The following is a 19,323-nucleotide window of genomic DNA, read 5'->3' on the forward strand; positions in this document are numbered from 1 at the left end:
TTTACGGTTTAAGTGGGTTTAACGTCCGAAAGCGACTCAGGCTATGAGGGACGCCGTAGTGAAGGGCTCCGGAAATTTCGACCACCTGGGGTTCTTTAACGTGCACTGACATCGCACAACACACGGGCCTCTAGAATTTCGCCTCCATCGAAATTAGACCGCCGCGGCCGGGATCGAACCCGCGTCTTCCAGGTCAGCAGCCGAGCACCATAACTACTGAGCCCCCGCGGCGGCTTGATTTTAGAACAGGTTATTTCAAATACTCTTTTCTGGTTGGAACCATTGATGAATGGAGCAAACTGCCAAAAAAGGTTATGCAATGTTCTGATTTAAAAGCTTTCGAAAACGCCCTCGCGAAATATTTGTGATTGGTCTGCATTATTATGAAAAAATCTCATTTTGTTTTAATCATTGTTGCGGTTTATTGCTTGCTGTTCGCATCTGCTTAAGGCACAATCTATAACTCCAAACAGATTGAGGCAATACTTTTATCCCTTCTGATGCGTTGATGTATTGCATCTTACTTGAAAATCTTTATTTGGGGTTAATTATGGTTTTGTTTTTTGAATGCTTTGAAGGAAACCATTCATGTTCATGTTCCGTTATGTTCTGCTTTTCCTAAATGATTTGTAATGAATGGTTGAATGTCTCTGCAAAGTTCTATTGTATTTGTTTGTATTGTATTTGATCTTATTCTATAACCGCAACTCCTGTCTTAGCATAACGCTGACAGTCTGAAAAAAAAATGTATATAATTACAGGGACACGACGCTAATGGCGCACAGACGCAGAAAACGCACTAAAGTTACTGCCCCAGTCAAGTAGAAATGATGGAATAATCATAAAATATAGGTACCTATATATGGTATAGATTCCTGATAGACGAGGCTAATAATAAGCTGTCTGCTGAAGGTAACATCTAGTGAAAATGTATCATGGATGCCTGTGTAATGTATGATGATATACTAGGACGCTTACTCTTTGCCGCTGCGAATAACAGCGAAAATTCACCGAAAACTGCTGAAAAAAAAAAGGGGAGCGAAATCTTTAAAATTTTGCGCATGATGGCAGCAATACATGTCATCATGTGATTGGTTCTTTTTATACAAACAATGCTCCGCACACCATTGATCTGTGGAATGAGCTTCGATGCCTATTTGCCGCAGCTACCACCAGCGCGATTTGCTAAGCAAGTGTCTAGCTATGTATCGCAATTTTCTCCTGTTCGCTCTGCGTAACCACTCCTGCAAAGCGGGAAAGAATACGTGCCGTGGTGGCCGCGTTTCGATGTAGTGAAACCCAAAAACACCTATGTGCTGTCCTATGACAGTGCGCGTTAAACAAACCCAGGTGGTCTAAAGGTGGTGAGCTCTATTTAGCGGTGTTTCTCATAACACATGTGCAACTTAGGACGTTAAATTTCCCATACCAACCGCTCCTTCAATAGCTTCGTTTTGAGAGCAGAATTCTTAAAAGTTCACACCTGGGTCGCGATGTTCGAAAATCCGTCAGCACCGCGCCTGACTGGCAGACACTTGTGGCATTTAAAGTTCGCTGGAGACAGCGTTATTCTAAAACTCAGTTCAATTTCTTCTGTAGGCGTATTCTTTTCTCTATATACTCGTTTATGATCAGCATTCCATGATTTTGCTTTTTTTTTTGCCTATATTGGGCCTGCATTGGGCATAAGGACATAATGTATATCACGTCGAGATAAAGAAATAATCACAATATTATTGTATGTATTCGTATTTGATGAATAAAATATTTGTTTGCGTCTTGGACTCATACTGTAGTCTCCGATTTTGTGTTGTTGCAGGGCGCACTGAAATTTAAAAGCGGCTCAAGGCGCCTGTTCGCCTACGCCCGCGACTTGTTCGATTCCCTCGGGGAGAGTGACCTGCGAAAACCCGTTCTGGCGACGCGTGGGGCTCAATTCGAATCCTAAACTATCCTCGTCGCTCCCAAGGCTGACGGATGTCGCCTGACGAGGTCGGCGCTGGTCGCCAGATATGTGTACACTTGTGTCTGGTTGCAACCGCGCTTGAACGCGCCCGCGTCTCCGTCCACTCGACGGGCTTCCTGGGGCTGTCATGCGCGACACTTCAGCCTGCCGGCCTCTTATCTACACAGAAGCCGCGCGTCCCGACGCCGTCGTAACTCGCGCTCTTCGGAGTCAAACGACTGCAAGCGTGGGGCATTTGAAAGCACGCTTTGCTTCAGCGCTCAGCCGAGCATAGTTGCGAATTCTGCCAACATTCGTAGTGCCTGCTATACTAAGGTACCGTCTTTGTCAAAAATAACCAGGCTGCATGGTTTGCTTCTAGCTCGAACAGTGGAGCCCTTACAGCTTCCCTGAAGCTGAAATGGTCGTTAAAGGTAAGAATTGGAGGTCTTCTTACCTTCCAACACCTTTTGATCTTTAGGAAAGCCACAAGGGCTCCACTATACAAGCTAGAAGCAAACCATGAAGCCTGGTTACTTTGGACAAAGACGGTACACCTCCTGTAAAAGTATACGGCCCGAGGGGTTTGCTTGTGAGGCCTGCTTCATGCCTCTTTATGCGTCCTCAGCGACCGTAACCTCTCGAGAGAGGAATGGCCTCGCGTCCTCAATCCTCCCAAGCTTTGAACTGATATACCTGCTTTGGAGACTCGCTAAACAACTTAGAAGCGAACCCCTTGGGGTAACTTTTGACGGGGGCTGTTGGTGACGAGTGGAGAAGGAGAGAGGGAAATTATTTTCACACGCCCAGCTTAAAACCTAGCCATGTTTCTACCATGTCATTACTTACTGAATCATGAGTGGCAGTAAGAATTAATAGGGTACATACACAATATTTTCGGGTGTCCGTTTTTTCTTTGCCTTTAAAGAGGCCTACGGGCATATAGTGATTACGAAAATGAGCTCAGAACACCAGTGCGCCGCGTTAATACTTAATGACGAACTATTTTGCACCGGCAGGTTCGGCCTCGGTCGGCACCAGCGCTAAAGTGCAGCTTGACGTCACTGTCGACCGGCCCATCTACGACAAGACGGGTGCTCGATCTCGGAGCGAAGAAGCTCTGCAAGAAAGGTTCTGCCGTCCCGCCCGAAGCGTAAACGCCGCTTGAGCTGAAAGTGTCAAGGGAATTCGTCGTGTTGGGAAGCACATGTTCGCGCCACAACATACGCTCAGCGAGCATCTCGAGGCTGCCCAAGCATAGATGACACTGGACGAGATTTGGATAAGACAGCTCTAAGCAGCCTTGGTTCCAGTCTTATTCAAATCTTTATCGGGCCGCGAGGCCTCTGTTGTCGCAGTTAAATGAGCTCACAAGTCAACCGCAGTCTTTTGTAGCATATTTTTTTTTTCACATGGCATCAACAAGGGACATGAACGTTCCTTTAGCTCATTGGGAGAACAGATATGAAACTAAAAATAAGAGAAATTACAGAACAATGCAGTCAGGTTTGTACTGAAGCCTTACTGGCTGACAAGCTCAGGAAACCATCTAGAAAACTGCACGTGACGCGAAACTTCGGTGGTTCAGTATTTCTACATGTGCAATTTGCGCAAAACGAGCTCGTTGTGCAGAGTAGTCAGTCAAGAGCCTTCGTATCTGACATTTAGATCGGATTTCCTTGCGGACTGGGAGAAAGATAGGGCAGACAGCCCGCAGAGGAGTTTATAGCAGAGGTGAAAGACGGCCCGCAAATTGCCCATCGAAAAACTCCTTGCACAACTGTAAGGCCGCGCTTCATTATGACCTCTTTAGTTTATTTTAATTGCAGTAACCTGAGGTCACTGCGCGCCTTCGATCTACGCGGAAAGTTCGCTGTAAAGCCCCGAGCTCCCCACCCGCGCGTTCCCCTCAAAAATCCACAAAAGCGCGGAAGTCGCTGGTACGACTACAGCCTCGTTTACATGAACCCGACAGCGGCGGGTCGAGTCAGGGGATCGAGTTGAACAAGGTCAGCCAAACTCGACCACTGCATGTTTACATGAACTCGGTTTTAGCGAGTCGAGACCGGTTCAACTGCAGCGACACCAAGTGTCGAGCAGCGCAGCGGGAGAGGGCAGTGGCAGCCTCCAAGACAGCGGCGCGGCACCGCTGTCTTGGAGGCGCCCTGCAGCCCCCTGCAGCGGAGTTGTCTGGACTCGCTTCCTCGACTCCCGGACCCGACTCTGCCGTGTTTACATGAACCCAGTAACCGGTTTTCAACTCAACCTCTCAACTCAACCCCGTCATGTAAACGTCGCTTACGACGGCCGAGGGCTCCTAGCACCATCATGCCAAGAAGGCACGCGTGACGCACACAAAGGGCAGTGGCGGGCATTGTTACGAGTCGTGGTAGCAGCATCCCACCGCTGCCGCCAGTTGTTGCGGCTCAGGTAGCGTGGTCGGGTCGGAGAGGGGATGAGGGAGGTCGGAGACGAGGTTCCGGGAAGACAGGAAGAACTTTATACAGGTAAATTTACATTATATACAAACAGCAACTGAGAGAACATCTCAGTAAGAGAGTCTCCATAACAAGGAGCTTGATGACGAGAAGCTACATGACGATGAGCTCGATGGTCAGGAGCTACTAAGCCGTCCAAGGCGCCGAGTTTTATAGCGTTTCCTTTCCCTGGAGTCCCTAGATGGGGGCCGGGCCTGCCGACGAAGGAGTCCAGAAAAGTTCACCGTGGCACCCATCACACACTCTCTCATTAGGCAAACAAGGGAAGAGGATGAGGGGCTCGTTATAAATATGACAGAAGCCAACAGCCACAGAAACCAAGGGGCACAGGGGATTTTTTTTTAATGACTTAAAAAAAAAATCCCCTGTGCCCCTTGGTTTCTGTGGCTGTTGGCTTCTGTCACTCTCTCATTAGGGAACACACCCCCGTCACGTGTTGAGATGGAGAGATGCAGTCTACGTCGCGCAGACACCGGAATGTCGGAGAGCGGCGTTCCCGCGCTTTTCATGTGGTCGCACGTGCAGGGTGCAGGCTACGTGCAAGTCCACGCGGTGCAGGAGAAACGCTCGCTGATAACTTCTTTTTAGAAGACGGACGCTGCTGTCAAACTTGATGACTGGACCCAGCTGACACCCGGGCCCCTTGGAATGTCAAGTACTGCCGACCGTGGCAGCTAACTTCTTTCTGTTGAGGAGGGTGCACTGCAGAGCTGGGCTGGCCAGTTGCGGGGTGGATTACTGACACCGCTTCCGTGGCTAATCCAGGCGTTGACCCCGCATGCCTTTCATGACTCGTCGGCATTCCGCTGCAACCGCGCCGATTTTTCCTCACGACGAAGGCGAAACGTAACAGCATGCGGCGCCGCTCGATCCAGTGCCTCGTTCCCACGGCGGCGGATCCCCATGACACTTCCGCGGAAATATGCGAACCTGCGTCGAGTTACGCGAAGGGCCCTTTCGATCGTTTGTTGGCATTCTTGATGGCACCGAAGCGTGGTGGTAGTGGTTTATTAAAAAAAAATAAAAAAAAATAAAAGTGAAGCAAAAGAGTGTTGCCGGCCGCGGCAATTGCTATCTAATATCTTAAGCACCCGAGCTGCCGCCGGCGGAAACGAAAGGGAAAGGAAGAGGATAGTGAGGAGAAGTATAGAGGGGAGCGACAGCGAGAAAGGACAGGGTAGAGCTTTGTACACTATTTACAAAATACAAAAGTAATCAAGTTCGCGCCGCTCGCGCGCTAATGTCCAAGCATTGTCCGAAAATACGTGCGCGCGAGCGGCCACTGCGCACAATCACTTACACAAGAAGTAAACTGTATGTACATAGCCGCGCGCACGTAGCGTCCTGTCTCGGACTAATCGCGCGCGCGGCACACTGCACTAGCGGCCGGGGTGGGGCGCCCGGCCGCGTATACCGTCCGAGGTAGCACCCACGGAGCGTTCGTGTCACGCGTGCACTACCTGGCGTAGAGCAAGCGGGGAGTCAAGTCCGCCTGCTCGATGAACGCACAGAGGCTCACCATTGTTCTGTCACGGGTGCGCGCACTGCCGCGCGGCCACAGGAGCGCTTCGAGACTGTCCGGGATGACTCCCAGCGCCCTGTAGGCCGCGAGCATCTCGCGACGCGGCACTGCAGAAGCGGTACAGCGAAGGAGCATGTGCTCCAATGTTTCCACTGCGCCGCAGTCAGCGCACGCGTCGCTCGACGAAAGTCCGTGGCGCACCCGTCTTTCCCCGGGCCACACGCAGCCGACGCGCACTCGGATGATCATCGCCCGTTGGAGGCGCGACAGTGAGCGCGCGCCGACGAGAGAAATGCGCTCTCCTCGCGCGATGCGAGGGTCCGGGTGTTGCTGACGGAGGTGGTCGTAGATCACCGCACGCACGTCTTCCAGGGCGAGCGGTTCGTCGCTGGGAGGAAGCTGATGTGCGGCGGTGGCGAGCTCGTCGGCTTGCTCGTTGCCGCGGATGCCGCAGTGACCGGGCACCCACTGCACGCGAATACTTCATCTGCGCTCCGCGAGGCGCTCAATGCGCTCGCGTAACGCGCACAGCAACGGGGTGCCACGGCCGGGAGTCTGCAGGCGGCTGAGGGCGGCACGGGAATCACACAGCAGAGCACACCTGGGTGGCGGCGGAGTAAGGGTGAGCACCAGGTCCAAGCCCAGGCGAAGACCCAGTAGCTCCGCCGTGGTCGAAGAGCCCAGGTAAGCCACTCTTTGCTGGCGGTGCAGCTGCAGGGCGGGGATGGTGGCCGCTGCGGCGAGCGAGCAGTTTTCGCTCACCACGGAGCCGTCAGTGAACACAAGCAGATGGTCGCGCAGTTGCTCGTAGATGACGGCTCCGGCTAGCTGCTGCACTGCACATAGTGGTGTGCTGCGTTTTCCCGCGATGCCGACGATCTCTCGCTGTACCTCCGTCGTGAGGGGCCAGGGGGAGCAGAGGCCGTAGGGGGGCGTGGCGCGCGTCAGCTGGTCATATTCCTGCAGTGCCGCGCCCATTCTTGAGCGCGGGTAGTGACGAAGGCGCTACAGGAGTTCCGCGCCGTCTGGTGCGCGCTGAAGGCTGTCAGTGTGGTGCAGCGAGCTCTGCGTGGCCTGTAGCTGCAGCGGCCACGCGCCCGCCTCGGCCAGTGTCGCCTCGCATTGCGAGTTTCCGGGTAGACCGAGGCAGGTCCGCAGCGCTTTGCGATGCTGCACCTCCAGTGCCTTCCATGATGGTTTGCGCACCGTGACGAGGGGCAGCGCGTAGAGTATCGCCCCTAAGGCTGCGGCGTTGTAGAGGCGCAGCGCAGCCTGCTGAGAAATCCCCTGGCCCCGGGCGGTGAGCTTGTGCACAGCGGCTGTAGTCCTCTTCATCTGCTGGCAGGCCCTGGTCGCCGCGGGGCGGAAGGAGAGGCGCTGGTCGATTTCCAGGCCGAGGTACAGCACGGAGCTCTTCCACGGCAGCGGCGTCCCAGCCAACGTCAGCGGCGCCAGGCGGGCGCATCTGCGAGCTGCGCAGGCCATGGCTGCAGTCTTCTCCGCGCAAAGCGCCAGGCCGAGGCCCCGCAACCGGTCGCCGATAGCGTGAAGGGACCCCTGGAGACAGTCTCTCACGCGGGAAGCCTCGCCCGGAGGTCCCAAGCACCACAGAGCGATGTCGTCCGCGTATATGGAGATGTACACGCGGTGACGGTTGCCTGTGGGCAGACAGCCCGGCACCGCCGACATCGCCACATTGAAAAGGAACGGGGACAACACCGACCCCTGCGGCACGCCTAGATCCACCGGGCGGGGCTGAGAGAGAGCCGCTCCCACGCGCACGCGAATAGTGCGCGCGTTGAGGAACCCCTGCACATAACGCAACAGACGACCGGCCACGCCCGCCTCTTCCAGCCTCGCGAGAATTACCGCACGGTGGACGTTGTCAAACGCACTCGACACGTCGAGCAGCAAGAGCAGTGCTACCTGCCGCGCCGCCACGGCGTGCTCGAGTGCGGAGACAACGTCCGCGATTGAATCTGCCGCGCAGCGCATCCCGCGAAACCCTGTCTGACGCTCGTCGAACAAGTCTGCCTCCGCGGCCCGCGCATGCCCCTGTCTGACGCTCGTCGAACAAGTCTGCCTCCGCGGCCCGCGCATGCAGGCGTTGGAGCGCCATATGCTCCATCAGCTTGCATGCCGCCGACGTTAGCGCCACTGGCCGGTATCCGCTGAGCTCCGTGGGTGGGCGGCCTGGCTTCGGTATCGGGCAGACGACCGCTGTGCGCCACTCCTCAGGTAGCACCCCGCGTTCCCACACCAGGTTGAGCTGCCGCAGGAGGACTTGACGTTGTTCCGCGTCCAGGTTGCGCAGCATCTGGTACGTAACCCCGTCTGGCCCGGGCGATGAGCGGCGGGTACAGTGGTGCAGCGCGTCGTTCAGTTCCGCCGCTGTGAAGAGCGCGTTGCACGGGCCGTCATCCGGGGCGGGGGAAGAGTACCTGGCGTCAAAACTGGGGCCCGATGTCGTCACTGCACTGCTCGCGGGACGCTGTGGCGCAAATCGGTCAGCGAACTGCTCAGCCAGCTGTTGGTTTGTTTGGCCGCTCGAGATGGCGAGAGCGGCCAGGGGCTCGCCTGAGGTGTAGTGATGCGCCGCAGGGTGGTGAAGAGCCGCCGCGAGCTGCGATCCTTCTCCATCGTGTTGCAGAGAGAAGCCCACTGCCGTCGATAAAGCTTGTTGGAGTGACGCATTGCAGCTGCGTCCAGCCGATTGTAGACCGTCCAGTCTTCTGGCTTGTCCCTTTTGTCGCGCAGATCGAGCAGCTTATTGTCGGGTGTTGGCTGACCTGCCCGCACCTCTGCGCGACGCGTGGCTGCGAGGGCGCTCCGGACAAGACTGGTGAAGTAATCGGCGCCGGACGCAGCGGCGGCGTCCACCTCTTGGCGGAAGCGGCCCCAATTCACGATTGCGTACGTACGCATGGGGCGCGCCTCTTTAGCAGTGGGCTCTATGGTGATGGAGAAGTGATCCGAGCCCCAGAGTGATGGTGCACGACGCCAGGTCGCCTCGATGCCGCTGGACGCGAACGCAACGTCGATGCAGGAGCCTGACGATCCACGCCGTCGGAAGGTGGGCTGGTCAGTGTTGAGAGGAGTGAGTCCCAGCTGCGTTGCTGTGTCATGCAGGTCGTCGCCGCGCCGGTCGTTGCGCGCACTGCCCCACGCACAATGATGGGCGTTGAAGTCACCAACTATGAGCTGGCGCGGGGCACAACACGACGACACTGCACGAAAACACAGCGCGTTCCACGCCACAGCTGGGCGCACATAAACACTGGCCACTGATGTGTCAACACCCCCGACGCGCACTGTCACTGCCACGCACTCCTGAACGTCACTCGTCGCCGCCGCCGTGCCGACGAGCGCGTGCTGGACGTCGCGCCGCACATAGATGGAGGCCCGCGATTTTCCGGGTCGATGGGCTGGGTCGCCGCAGGGGATTGATGCACATGACTCCTCCTCACACTTCGTTGGTGAATGGTAACCGATGTAGCCGGGCAGCCGCCTTTGGGGCTCCCCATCCCGCAGCCGGACGTAAGTTTCCTGCAGCGCGATCACCTCTGGTTGTTCAGATGTTATGCGTGAGCGGAGCTCAGCGTATCGCGCTGCAAGGGAGCGAACGTTCCATTGCAGGACTGTGGGAATGCGGGGTACTGCCCGGCGACTAGCCATGTTGTTGGCTGTTTAGTGCAGGAGGGCCTGTCGCTTCCTCACAGATGCGGCGACCCTCGGAGCCCTCTGGCAGGAGCACGCTTAGTGCTCGCAGCGCGGCCTGCAGGCGCTCGATTAAGGCGTCGCGTGCGTCCAGAGGGGAGCCACCGGAGGTATATAGTCGGTGCGGGCCTCACTGGTGCGGTGCGGGAACCGGCCTGCTGCTTGGGATGCTGCCCCCGCTGCTTCTGAGGCCGGAGCTGCTGAGAAGGCTGCTGCTGCTGCTGCTTGCTGTGGCCCGCAACCTGCGCATAGCTGCGCTTGCTTGGTTGCTGCTGTGCAGCCTGCGGAGCCGTTTCTTCGCGTACAACCGCGCGCACGGCCCGTCGTGAGAGAGGCACCTCTGACGAAGCCAAAATCGTGGCGACATGCCTCTCTCGTTGCCAGTGGGGGCATGAAGGGTCCGTGGCAGGGTGTCGACCGCCGCAATTTGAGCAGCGCGATTTTCCGCTGGTGCACGCTCCAGTGTCGTGTGGTGCACCGCAGCGGGCACAGCGGGCAGCAGCTCTGCAGTCCTCGGTGGCATGGCCCAGGCTGGAACAGCGGGAACACTGCAGTGGGCGCGGGCGGCAGGGCCGGACAGCGAGGCGCCGCCTGTAAATGAACACATGCGGCGGCGGGATCGGCGCCGCAAATCGGAGAAGCAGCGTGCTTCCCGACAGCGACGCCGACGTCACTGCCACCGCCGACTCCACTGCGGCAAGCAGCTGGTCCGCTGAGGGGCGCGCGTCCACGCCGAACACGAGCCCACTGGACTGGTTGCGAGGAGCTGGCTCCCTGGCGCACACAGCCAGGCCACGGATGACAGTCGTGGCCAGAAGCGAGCCGAAGGTAGCTGCGCAGCCGGTGTCCACCGCCACGACGTTCCGCCGCGTGTTAACGCGAACCGCCAGCACGCCAGGGCGTGGGCCCAGCTCCTCAGCAATCTCCCAGCCCTGTTCCCTGCTTATGGCCACGCCGCGTTAACTGAACGACGCGCTGCACCACTGCACCCGCCGCTCATCGCCCGGGCCAGACGGGGTTACGTACCAGATGCTGCGCAACCTGGACGCGGAACAACGTCAAGTCCTCCTGCGGCAGCTCAACCTGGTGTGGGAACGCGGGGTGCTACCTGAGGAGTGGCGCACAGCGGTCGTCTGCCCGATACCGAAGCCAGGCCGCCCACCCACGGAGCTGACCGGATACCGGCCAGTGGCGCTAACGTCGGCGGCATGCAAGCTGATGGAGCATATGGCGCTCCAACGCCTGCATGCGCGGGCCGTGGAGGCAGACTTGTTCGACGAGCGTCAGACAGGGTTTCGCGGGATGCGCTGCGCGGCAGATTCAATCGCGGACGTTGTCTCCGCACTCGAGCACGCCGTGGCGGCGCGGCAGGTAGCACTGCTCTTGCTGCTCGACGTGTCGAGTGCGTTTGACAACGTCCACCGTGCGGTAATTCTCGCGAGGCTGGAAGAGGCGGGCGTGGCCGGTCGTCTGTTGCGTTATGTGCAGGGGTTCCTCAACGCGCGCACTATTCGCGTGCGCGTGGGAGCGGCTCTCTCTCAGCCCCGCTCGGTGGATCTAGGCGTGCCGCAGGGGTCGGTGTTGTCCCCGTTCCTCTTCAATGTGGCGATGTCGGCGGTGCCGGGCTGTCTGCCCACAGGCAACCGGCACCGCGTGTACATCTCCATATACGCGGACGACATCGCTCTGTGGTGCTTGGGACCTCCGGGCGAGGCTTCCCGCGTGAGAGACTGCCTCCAGGGGTCCCTTGACGCTATCGGCGACCGGTTGCGGGGCCTCGGCCTGGCGCTTTGCGCGGAGAAGACTGCAGCCATGGCCTGCGCAGCTCGCAGATGCGCCCGCCTGGCGCCGCTGACGTTGGCTGGGACGCCGCTGCCGTGGAAGAGCTCCGTGCGGTACCTCGGCCTGGAAATCGACCAGCGCCTCTCCTTCCGCCCCGCGGCGACCAGGGCCTGCCAGCAGATGAAGAGGACTACAGCCGCTGTGCACAAGCTCACCGCCCGGGGCCAGGGGATTTCTCAGCAGGCTGCGCTGCGCCTCTACAACGCCGCAGCCTTAGGGGCGATACTCTACGCGCTGCCCCTCGTCACGGTGCGCAAACCATCATGGAAGGCACTGGAGGTGCAGCATCGCAAAGCGCTGCGGACCTGCCTCGGTCTACCCGGAAACTCGCAATGCGAGGCGACACTGGCCGAGGCGGGCGCGTGGCCGCTGCAGCTACAGGCCACGCAGCGCTCGCTGCACCACATTGACCGCCTTCACCGCGCACCAGACGGCGCGGAACTCCTGCAGCGCCTTCGTCACTACCCGCGCTCAAGAATGGGCGCGGCACTGCAGGAATATGACCAGCTGACGCGCGCCACGCCCCCCTACGGCCTATGCTCCCCCTGGCCCCTCACGACGGAGGTACAGCGAGAGATCGTTGGCATCGCGGGAAAACGCAGCACACCACTATGTGCAGTGCAGCAGCTAGCCGGAGCCGTCATCTACGAGCAACTGCGCGACCATCTGCTTGTGTTCACTGACGGCTCCGTGGTGAGCGAAAACTGCTCGCTCGCCGCAGCGGCCGCCATCCCCGCCCTGCAGCTGCACCGCCAGCAAAGAGTGGCTTACCTGGGCTCTTCGACCACGGCGGAGCTACTGGGTCTTCGCCTGGGCTTGGACCTGGTGCTCACCCTTACTCCGCCGCCACCCAGGTGTGCTCTGCTGTGTGATTCCCGTGCCGCCCTCAGCCGCCTGCAGACTCCCGGCCGTGGCACCCCGTTGCTGTGCGCGTTACGCGAGCGCATTGAGCGCCTCGCGGAGCGCAGATGCAGTATTCGCGTGCAGTGGGTGCCGGGTCACTGCGGCATCCGCGGCAACGAGCAATCCGACGAGCTCGCCACCGCCGCACATCAGCTTCCTCCCAGCGACGAGCCGCTCGCCCTGGAAGACGTGCGTGCGGTGATCTACGACCACCTCTGTCAGCAACACCCGGACCCTCGCATCGCGCGAGGAGAGCGCATTTCTCTCGTCGGCGCGCGCTCACTGTCGCGCCTCCAGCGGGCGATGATCATCCGAGTGCGCGTCGGCTGCGTGTGGCCCGGGGAAAGATGGGTGCGCCACGGACTTTCGTCGAGCGACGCGTGCGCTGAATGCGGCGCAGTGGAGACAGTGGAGCACATGCTCCTTCGCTGTACCGCTTCTGCAGTGCCGCGTCGCGAGATGCTCGCGGCCTACAGGGCGCTGGGAATCATCCCGGACAGTCTCGAAGCGCTCCTGTGGCCGCGCGGCAGTGCGCGCACCCGTGACAGAACAATGGTGAGCCTCTGTGCGTTCATCGAGCAGGCGGACTTGACTCCCCGCTTGCTCTACGCCAGGTAGTGCACGCGTGACACGAACGCTGCGTGGGTGCTACCTCGGACGGTATACGCGGCCAGGCGCCCCACCCTGGCCGCCAGTGCAGTGTGCCGCGCGCGCGATTAATCCGAGACAGGACGCTACGTGCGCGCGGCTATGTACATACAGTTTACTTCTTGTGTAAGTGATTGTGCGCAGTGGCCGCTCGCGCGCACTTATTTTCGGACAATGCTTGGACATTAGCGCGCGAGCGGCGCGAACTTGATTACTTTTGTATTTTGTAAATAGTGTACAAAGCTCTCCCCTGTCCTTTCTCGCTGTCGCTCCCCTCTATACTTCTCCTCACTATCCTCTCCCTTTCCCTTTCGTTTCCGACGGCTGCAGCTCGGGTGCTTAAGATATTAGATAGCAATTGCCGCGGCCGGCAACACTCTTTTGCTTCACTTTTTATTTTTTTTAAAATAAACCACTACCACCACCACCACGCCGCGTTCCGCTGGCCGGAACAGGACTGTCCAGTGGAGCTCTTCATGTACCGCCACAGCAGCAGCAGCTCTCTGCAGAGCAGCCTTACGCCTTCGCTGTGCTCGGGTTGAAGCCTGGCGCCAGGGGATCAGGCTGGCGGTCTTCAGTGAGCATGAGGATGCCAGGGGGGCGTGGCGTTCGTTGCTGTCAGGCACACTGGCAGCGTGCGCCGCGCTCCGTCTGAGAGCCGCAGCTGCGGCCTCTGGGTCACGTGCTGGGTTTGCTGGCTTCTGCGCCGCGTCAGCCGATGTCGTCGCCGGCAGCTGGTCCCTCAGGGTGGGGGCTTGCGTTCCGGCGAGAGCAGGGGGAAAGCAGCCAGCACTGGCAGACACGCCATTGTCGGCTGTCACCTCCCTGGCTCTTTGTCCTGTGGTCGCTCCATCAGGACGCGGAGGGGGAGGTGAGACAGGTGCAGTTAGCTGCAGCGCTTCGCGCTTAGCAGCAGATTCCTCGCCCCCGCTGCCTTTGTTGCCCTCCCCCTCTTCAGAGTGGGTGGAACGGCGCCGCTTGCGATGGGTGCTTTGATCCATGGCATCGTCGCCCTCTGGCTCTTCTACAGCTGCTTCCACCGCTGCTGGAATGTAGCCGCCGCCGAGTGGTGGCTGCAGGACCGGGCTGGCAATGGCGGCTCCCAGGTGTTGGTCCACGCGCGCCGCCATCGCAGCAGCACGTGGCGGAAGGGCCAAGGTGCGTAGCGTTGCCTTCGCCGTCTCCGGAGTCAGGGCAGCGCGCTGTGTTGCGCGTTGCACGCACTCTATCCACCTCTCTAGCAGCGGAGATGAATCGATAGACCGGTCGCGGCGTGCGCTCTGCGAACGAGGTCCGTCCGGCACAGTCCTAGGCTTGCGCATTCCGCGGCCGCGGGCCTCCTGGTGGGGCTCCATGGCCGGGGAGCCACGGGAGGTGGTTATCCTAGGTCCAGGTCCGTTGCCTGCGGGTCGTACGTGCAGGCGATGCGGGCCCAACCCGGTTGCTGCACGGCTTAGCTAGGCCCGGTTGAAGTCGAAGGAGCGTCAAAAAACACGTCCGACTCGGTCAAAGGTCAGAACCGGTCTCCGCACCGAAGCGTCGCGGGGCTCGTTTCCTGCCTCCGCCATCCGACACTTCCACGATGAGCCAGTGAATAACTCGCCCTGTCGATTAGCTAGGAAAACTCCTTCGAGAAGCGACACGCAGGTGCGACGGCGAAAGGAGAAGGGGAGATAGTAGTAGTAGAAAACTTTTATTTAGATCTTTTAAGAGATTCGCGGATTCGAAGCCTCCGTCGTCTTTCGTGGCGCCGGCGACTTGAGGCTTCTCTTCAGCAAGGTTGGGCCCCTAGTCCAGGGCTCCACTGAGTCGCGCTGCATCAGTAGCGTGCCGCACTAAGGCCCGTTGGGCCGCGAGCTCGCTGCTGGTGAGCCGGCTCTCCCATTGCTCCGCACTCGGGAATTCGTGTTGGTGGAATGCTTTATTTCGTTCGCACTCCCATGTGATGTGGTATAGTGTGGGTGTGTCGCCGCACCAGGGGCAGTTTGCTATGTATTGTGTTGGTGACATCTTGTTATAGATGTACAAGTTGGGGAAGGAGTTTGTTTGTAGCCTACGCCAGCCGACTGCTTCCTCCCTCGTGAGGGCTTTGTGTGGTGGTGGGTACTTGAATCTAGTCCCTCTGTATAGTTGTAATGTCTCTGTGTATCCCCCCTCGCGTGCTAGTAGCTGAAGCTCCAGAACATCTGACATGCCTGCTCGGTATGTAAGCCCTCGAGCTAGGCTGTCTGCTGTTTCGTTCCCCGCTATGCCTGCGTGGCCTGGGACCCAGATTATGTGTTGTATGGGTGTCTTCTCAGCAGAGGCTGCTGCCCCACTGATTATCCTGAGGGCCATGCCGCTAATTCTGCCCTTCGTATAGTTTTTACACGTGTCTTTCGAGTCTGTTAAGATGTTTAGGGATCGGCCTTTCCTATAGCCTTCTGCTACCGCCAGCGCGACGGCAATTTCCTCGGCCTCCGTTATGCCCACGACCTCCACTGAGGCGCATGTGGCCATGTCTCCTGTGCTATTAACTACCACCGTAGCGGCTAAGCGCTTCCCTGCATGTACGTACATGGAGGCGTCCGTATAGACTGTGTTCTCTGATCGGCCTAGCCTCCTTTCTATCTGCTCGCTGGAAGTAGTTCTAGAGGGGCAACTGATCCAAGAACAGAACATGGTACGAATCCTAGGCATGTGGCTGCAGAGCAGCCGAAAATGCAGCCATACCATCAGCCTGTTGAGAAGAGCCGCGGAGCAGGTTGGCAGAATGATCAGTAGAGTCTCTCAGAGAAGGTACGGGATGAAAGAAGAAGATACCCTCAAACTCGTCAACAGCCTAATCGTTAGCAGAGTTATGTACTCCTTGCCCTACCACGCAACAACAAAGGCGGAGCGAGAGCAAGCCGACTGTATTCTCAGGAAGGCATACAAGATTGCTCTACACCTGCCCAGAAACGCATCAAACGAGAAGCTACTCCAACTCGGAATCAGCAATACCTTCGATGAGCTTGCCGAGGCTCAATTGGGGGCACAACTCATCAGACTCAGAGGCTCCTCTACGGGAAGGGCGCTCCTGAGAAGGTTGGGTCGGAACACGTGCGGACTCATAGACAGATACGCGGACGTACCGGACGACCTTAGAAAGACCTTTAATGTAGGACCCCTGCCTAAAAACATGGATCCTAACCTACACGAGGACAGACGAAAAGCAAGGGCCGAGCAGAAGGGGAGATAAAATCACGCGGAGAGGGAGAGGACTTCCGCGGGGAGGGGGTGTTGAAAATGCTTTCATTTTAGGCTCGAGGTTGTGCCCAACCTACAGCGCTATGGCTACCGTATATTAAAATTCCATTGGTTATCGAAATTTAGGCCGGGCCTCTAAACATGACCGCCCTAACTTCTTTGTTTGCGAAAACCTATAAAAATTGAAGAAAAAGAATTAGACACCAGTCTTGTTCAGTTTTAGCTAGAGGCTTCGTACTTGGCACGTACTTCTACAAGTACAGTCTTTGGCAAAAGTAACCAGGCTCCATGGTTTGCTTCTCATTCGTATAACAGAGCCCTCACGGCTTCCCTAAAGATCAAAAAGTTATTTGAAGGTGAGAACGGGGGTTCTTACCATACAGAGAGCTGGAACAATAGCTTTAATATACGACTGAGAAGAAAAACGTGCAGCCTGGTTACTTTTGACAAAGACTGTAGGCTTCGACCGTTGGTCGATAAGTAAGATCATGTCTACTAGAGTGTTTCTCTGCGTGAGATCAGTTATTTTAAGTTACAGTTATTGAATTTGTCTGAGTGACTTCGTTTCTGTAACTTGCAGTTTTCTACCTTGTGAATTTCTTTAAATATATGTCCTCGTCTTCATCATCTCTAACACCGAACGTCTCCTCCTTCATCACCGCCGAATAACCCTGTTTGTAGAAGCCTGTGTCCCTGAAGAAAGAAGGCAACGAATAATCTTAAATTGACGGCAACTTTTACTACCCTGCGAGAACAAGTTTCGAGGTTTCAATATTGAACCGCACAAGAACGATAGCTTTACGCATTTAATTAGCAATTAATTCGAAAAATCAACAGGAAAGAAAATCGCACAGCAAGAAATGACAGGGCAAGCGTTGGCTCTCAAGTGATTTTGCTGTAACACGCACAAACATATATGACAATCAAAAAAGCACTTTCGTGCTCATGCACCACACAGTACTATAAAATCCAAACATTAGAGCTTGGTTTATTGCAGAGCTATGAAGAATGGGATGCGATATATCATTAGATTTCACACTAACCGCAGCTCCTGTTGCAACTTCTTTGTGTGTTTGCGTCAGCTTTTTTTTTTTAATGGTCGTCCATCAACCGCTACATGCGCACTGCTAGCTAATCACAGGTATCTGCTAGGCTGTGACGGTGGCGACATTTGCGTATCTAACATTTTTTTTAAATATTTGATTTCTATTCTCAGTAGAGGTTGCTGTCTATAAACTAGGTTGCTCACAACCCGATAGGCAGGTTGTGATGGCAGCGAAAGGTTATATGACCTCTCTCATTACCAATCGTTAATTTCATTGCCGCATGTCACAGTTGACAGGTTGCTCACAATCCGGCGGCCAAGTTGCCTCCTGCTCCGGTTGGTGATTTGGATGACGTCACAAAGTCGTGACCTCTCTCGACAAGTCAGGGTGGCCCATAAGGAACAGGTTGTGATGGGCGTCAAAAAAATCGTGACCTCTCTCGGCTGATCAGCGAATTTCGTGACACCGGATATGGGCGGGGTTTGGGTGTGACGACAACACTAACGCTATCACATTAATAATACTGACAAGCGCGTTAGTCAGCTTTCTCTAGCTCCGAAAACAGAAGCTGAAGCTACCGTAAAGTTATCGACTATCTTATGTTCCCTTGACTTGCTGCTGGGTGTGACGACAACACTAACGCTATCACATTAATAATACTGACAAGCGCGTTAGTCAGCTTTCAATAGCTCCGAAAACAGAAGCTGAAGCTACCGTAAAGTTATCGACTATCTTATGTTCCCTTGACTTGCTGCGTATTTCCGCTGTGGGAATTTCACGGCACATATGAAACCAAAGAGAGCATGGAAGACAAGTAAAGACTACATTAGAACCGTCATTGCAAAGTCTACAGACAATGTGTAAAGGGGAAAGTAATCATTCTAGAATTTCGCTCCAGCACGTTCACTCGTTAGCTGAAGAGTACTTAGTGCGAAAAAGCGCTTTATTTGAGGATTACAACAGCGACAGTTGTATCAGGGAGGCTTCCCCGTGCCTGCTGCTTATCTTGAGATAAGTAGTGCAAATCCACAGCGTAGCAGGGAGAAGACATACAAAGAGATCACTGCTTATCTCTCGTCTCCCAGCTGTCTTGTGTGTTTGCACTGCTTCTCTCAAGATGAAGAACCAAGGAGTGACTATTTACACATTCAGGGCGTACTTGTCGTCGTCATCGTGCGCAGCAGTAGTGATACGCTTGTCGCACCCAGAATCCCAGTGACTCGCTGCTCCGTAGCGAACGTGACCCAGAAGCCGTATTCTGCAACGATTCATTTTCTGATTCACTCTTTCACGTCTTCGCATTTAGTCAGCTTCGCCTTCGACAGCAGAGCTGGCGAGTGGCATAGTTTCTGCCATTCATAAAGGGGCAAAAGAATGATGAGGAAAATGAATCGTTACAACGCACGGCTCCCGTCTGTTCTTTGTCTAGTGGGAACACTTCCCCAGTGCGAACAATATGTACAGGATCCGTCAAAAGTTCCCAGGCCACATGGTCCGCTTTTCATCGGTATATCCTGGCACTTAAGATTCCGATAGAGCTATTGAGGTTCTCAGATGGTAGAACGATCCTTCTTCTATTCTCTACAGATATTTTGAGCTTCGAGGGTATCTCAACAGCCCGACTGTGCTGCTCAAAAGCAAACCCTGTGGCCTTGGAACTTTTGACGGACCCTGTACATCCCTAGTGACATGATGGCCACAGTACCTGCGAGAAAACAAAAAGGAAGAGGGGGTGGAAAAAACCATATAACTTGCCGTACTGGATGGAGTTCGACGGCTGCGGTGGGTAGGAAGCTGGAGGAAAACAACTTTATCGGAGGTCAGTATTTGGGCCTCGTGAAAAGAAAAGCATGCGTACTCCCCTTAAAAACGTCGGTGATCCGCCAGTGTCCGAATGAAGTCAATTGTGGGAAATAGGGGAGGGTAATGGCGGCATTGCATGTACATAATGCGCGTTCTGTCGTCGTCATCACC

At 56.2% G+C, this 19,323-nt stretch overlaps 1 protein-coding gene across 2 annotated transcripts in view; it reads left to right on the forward strand.

Annotated features, from left to right (window-relative positions):
• Positions 1 to 14,114: 14,114 nt before the first annotated feature.
• The window catches only part of LOC149359462 (uncharacterized), a 57,179-nt gene continuing 51,970 nt past the window's right edge, over positions 14,115 to 19,323 (forward strand). For both annotated transcript variants that reach the window (XM_089571676.1, XM_089571679.1), the window contains exon 1: positions 14,115 to 14,233. In XM_089571676.1, coding sequence (XP_089427802.1) covers positions 14,168 to 14,233 — 66 coding nt within the window. In that variant the 5' untranslated portion in view covers positions 14,115 to 14,167. The remainder of the gene's footprint in view (positions 14,234 to 19,323) is intronic.

The sequence above is a fragment of the Amblyomma mixtum genome, chromosome 2, assembly GCF_055824585.1.
Source record: "Amblyomma mixtum isolate Tamu chromosome 2, ASM5582458v1, whole genome shotgun sequence".
Classification (NCBI taxonomy): Eukaryota; Metazoa; Arthropoda; class Arachnida; order Ixodida; family Ixodidae; genus Amblyomma; species Amblyomma mixtum.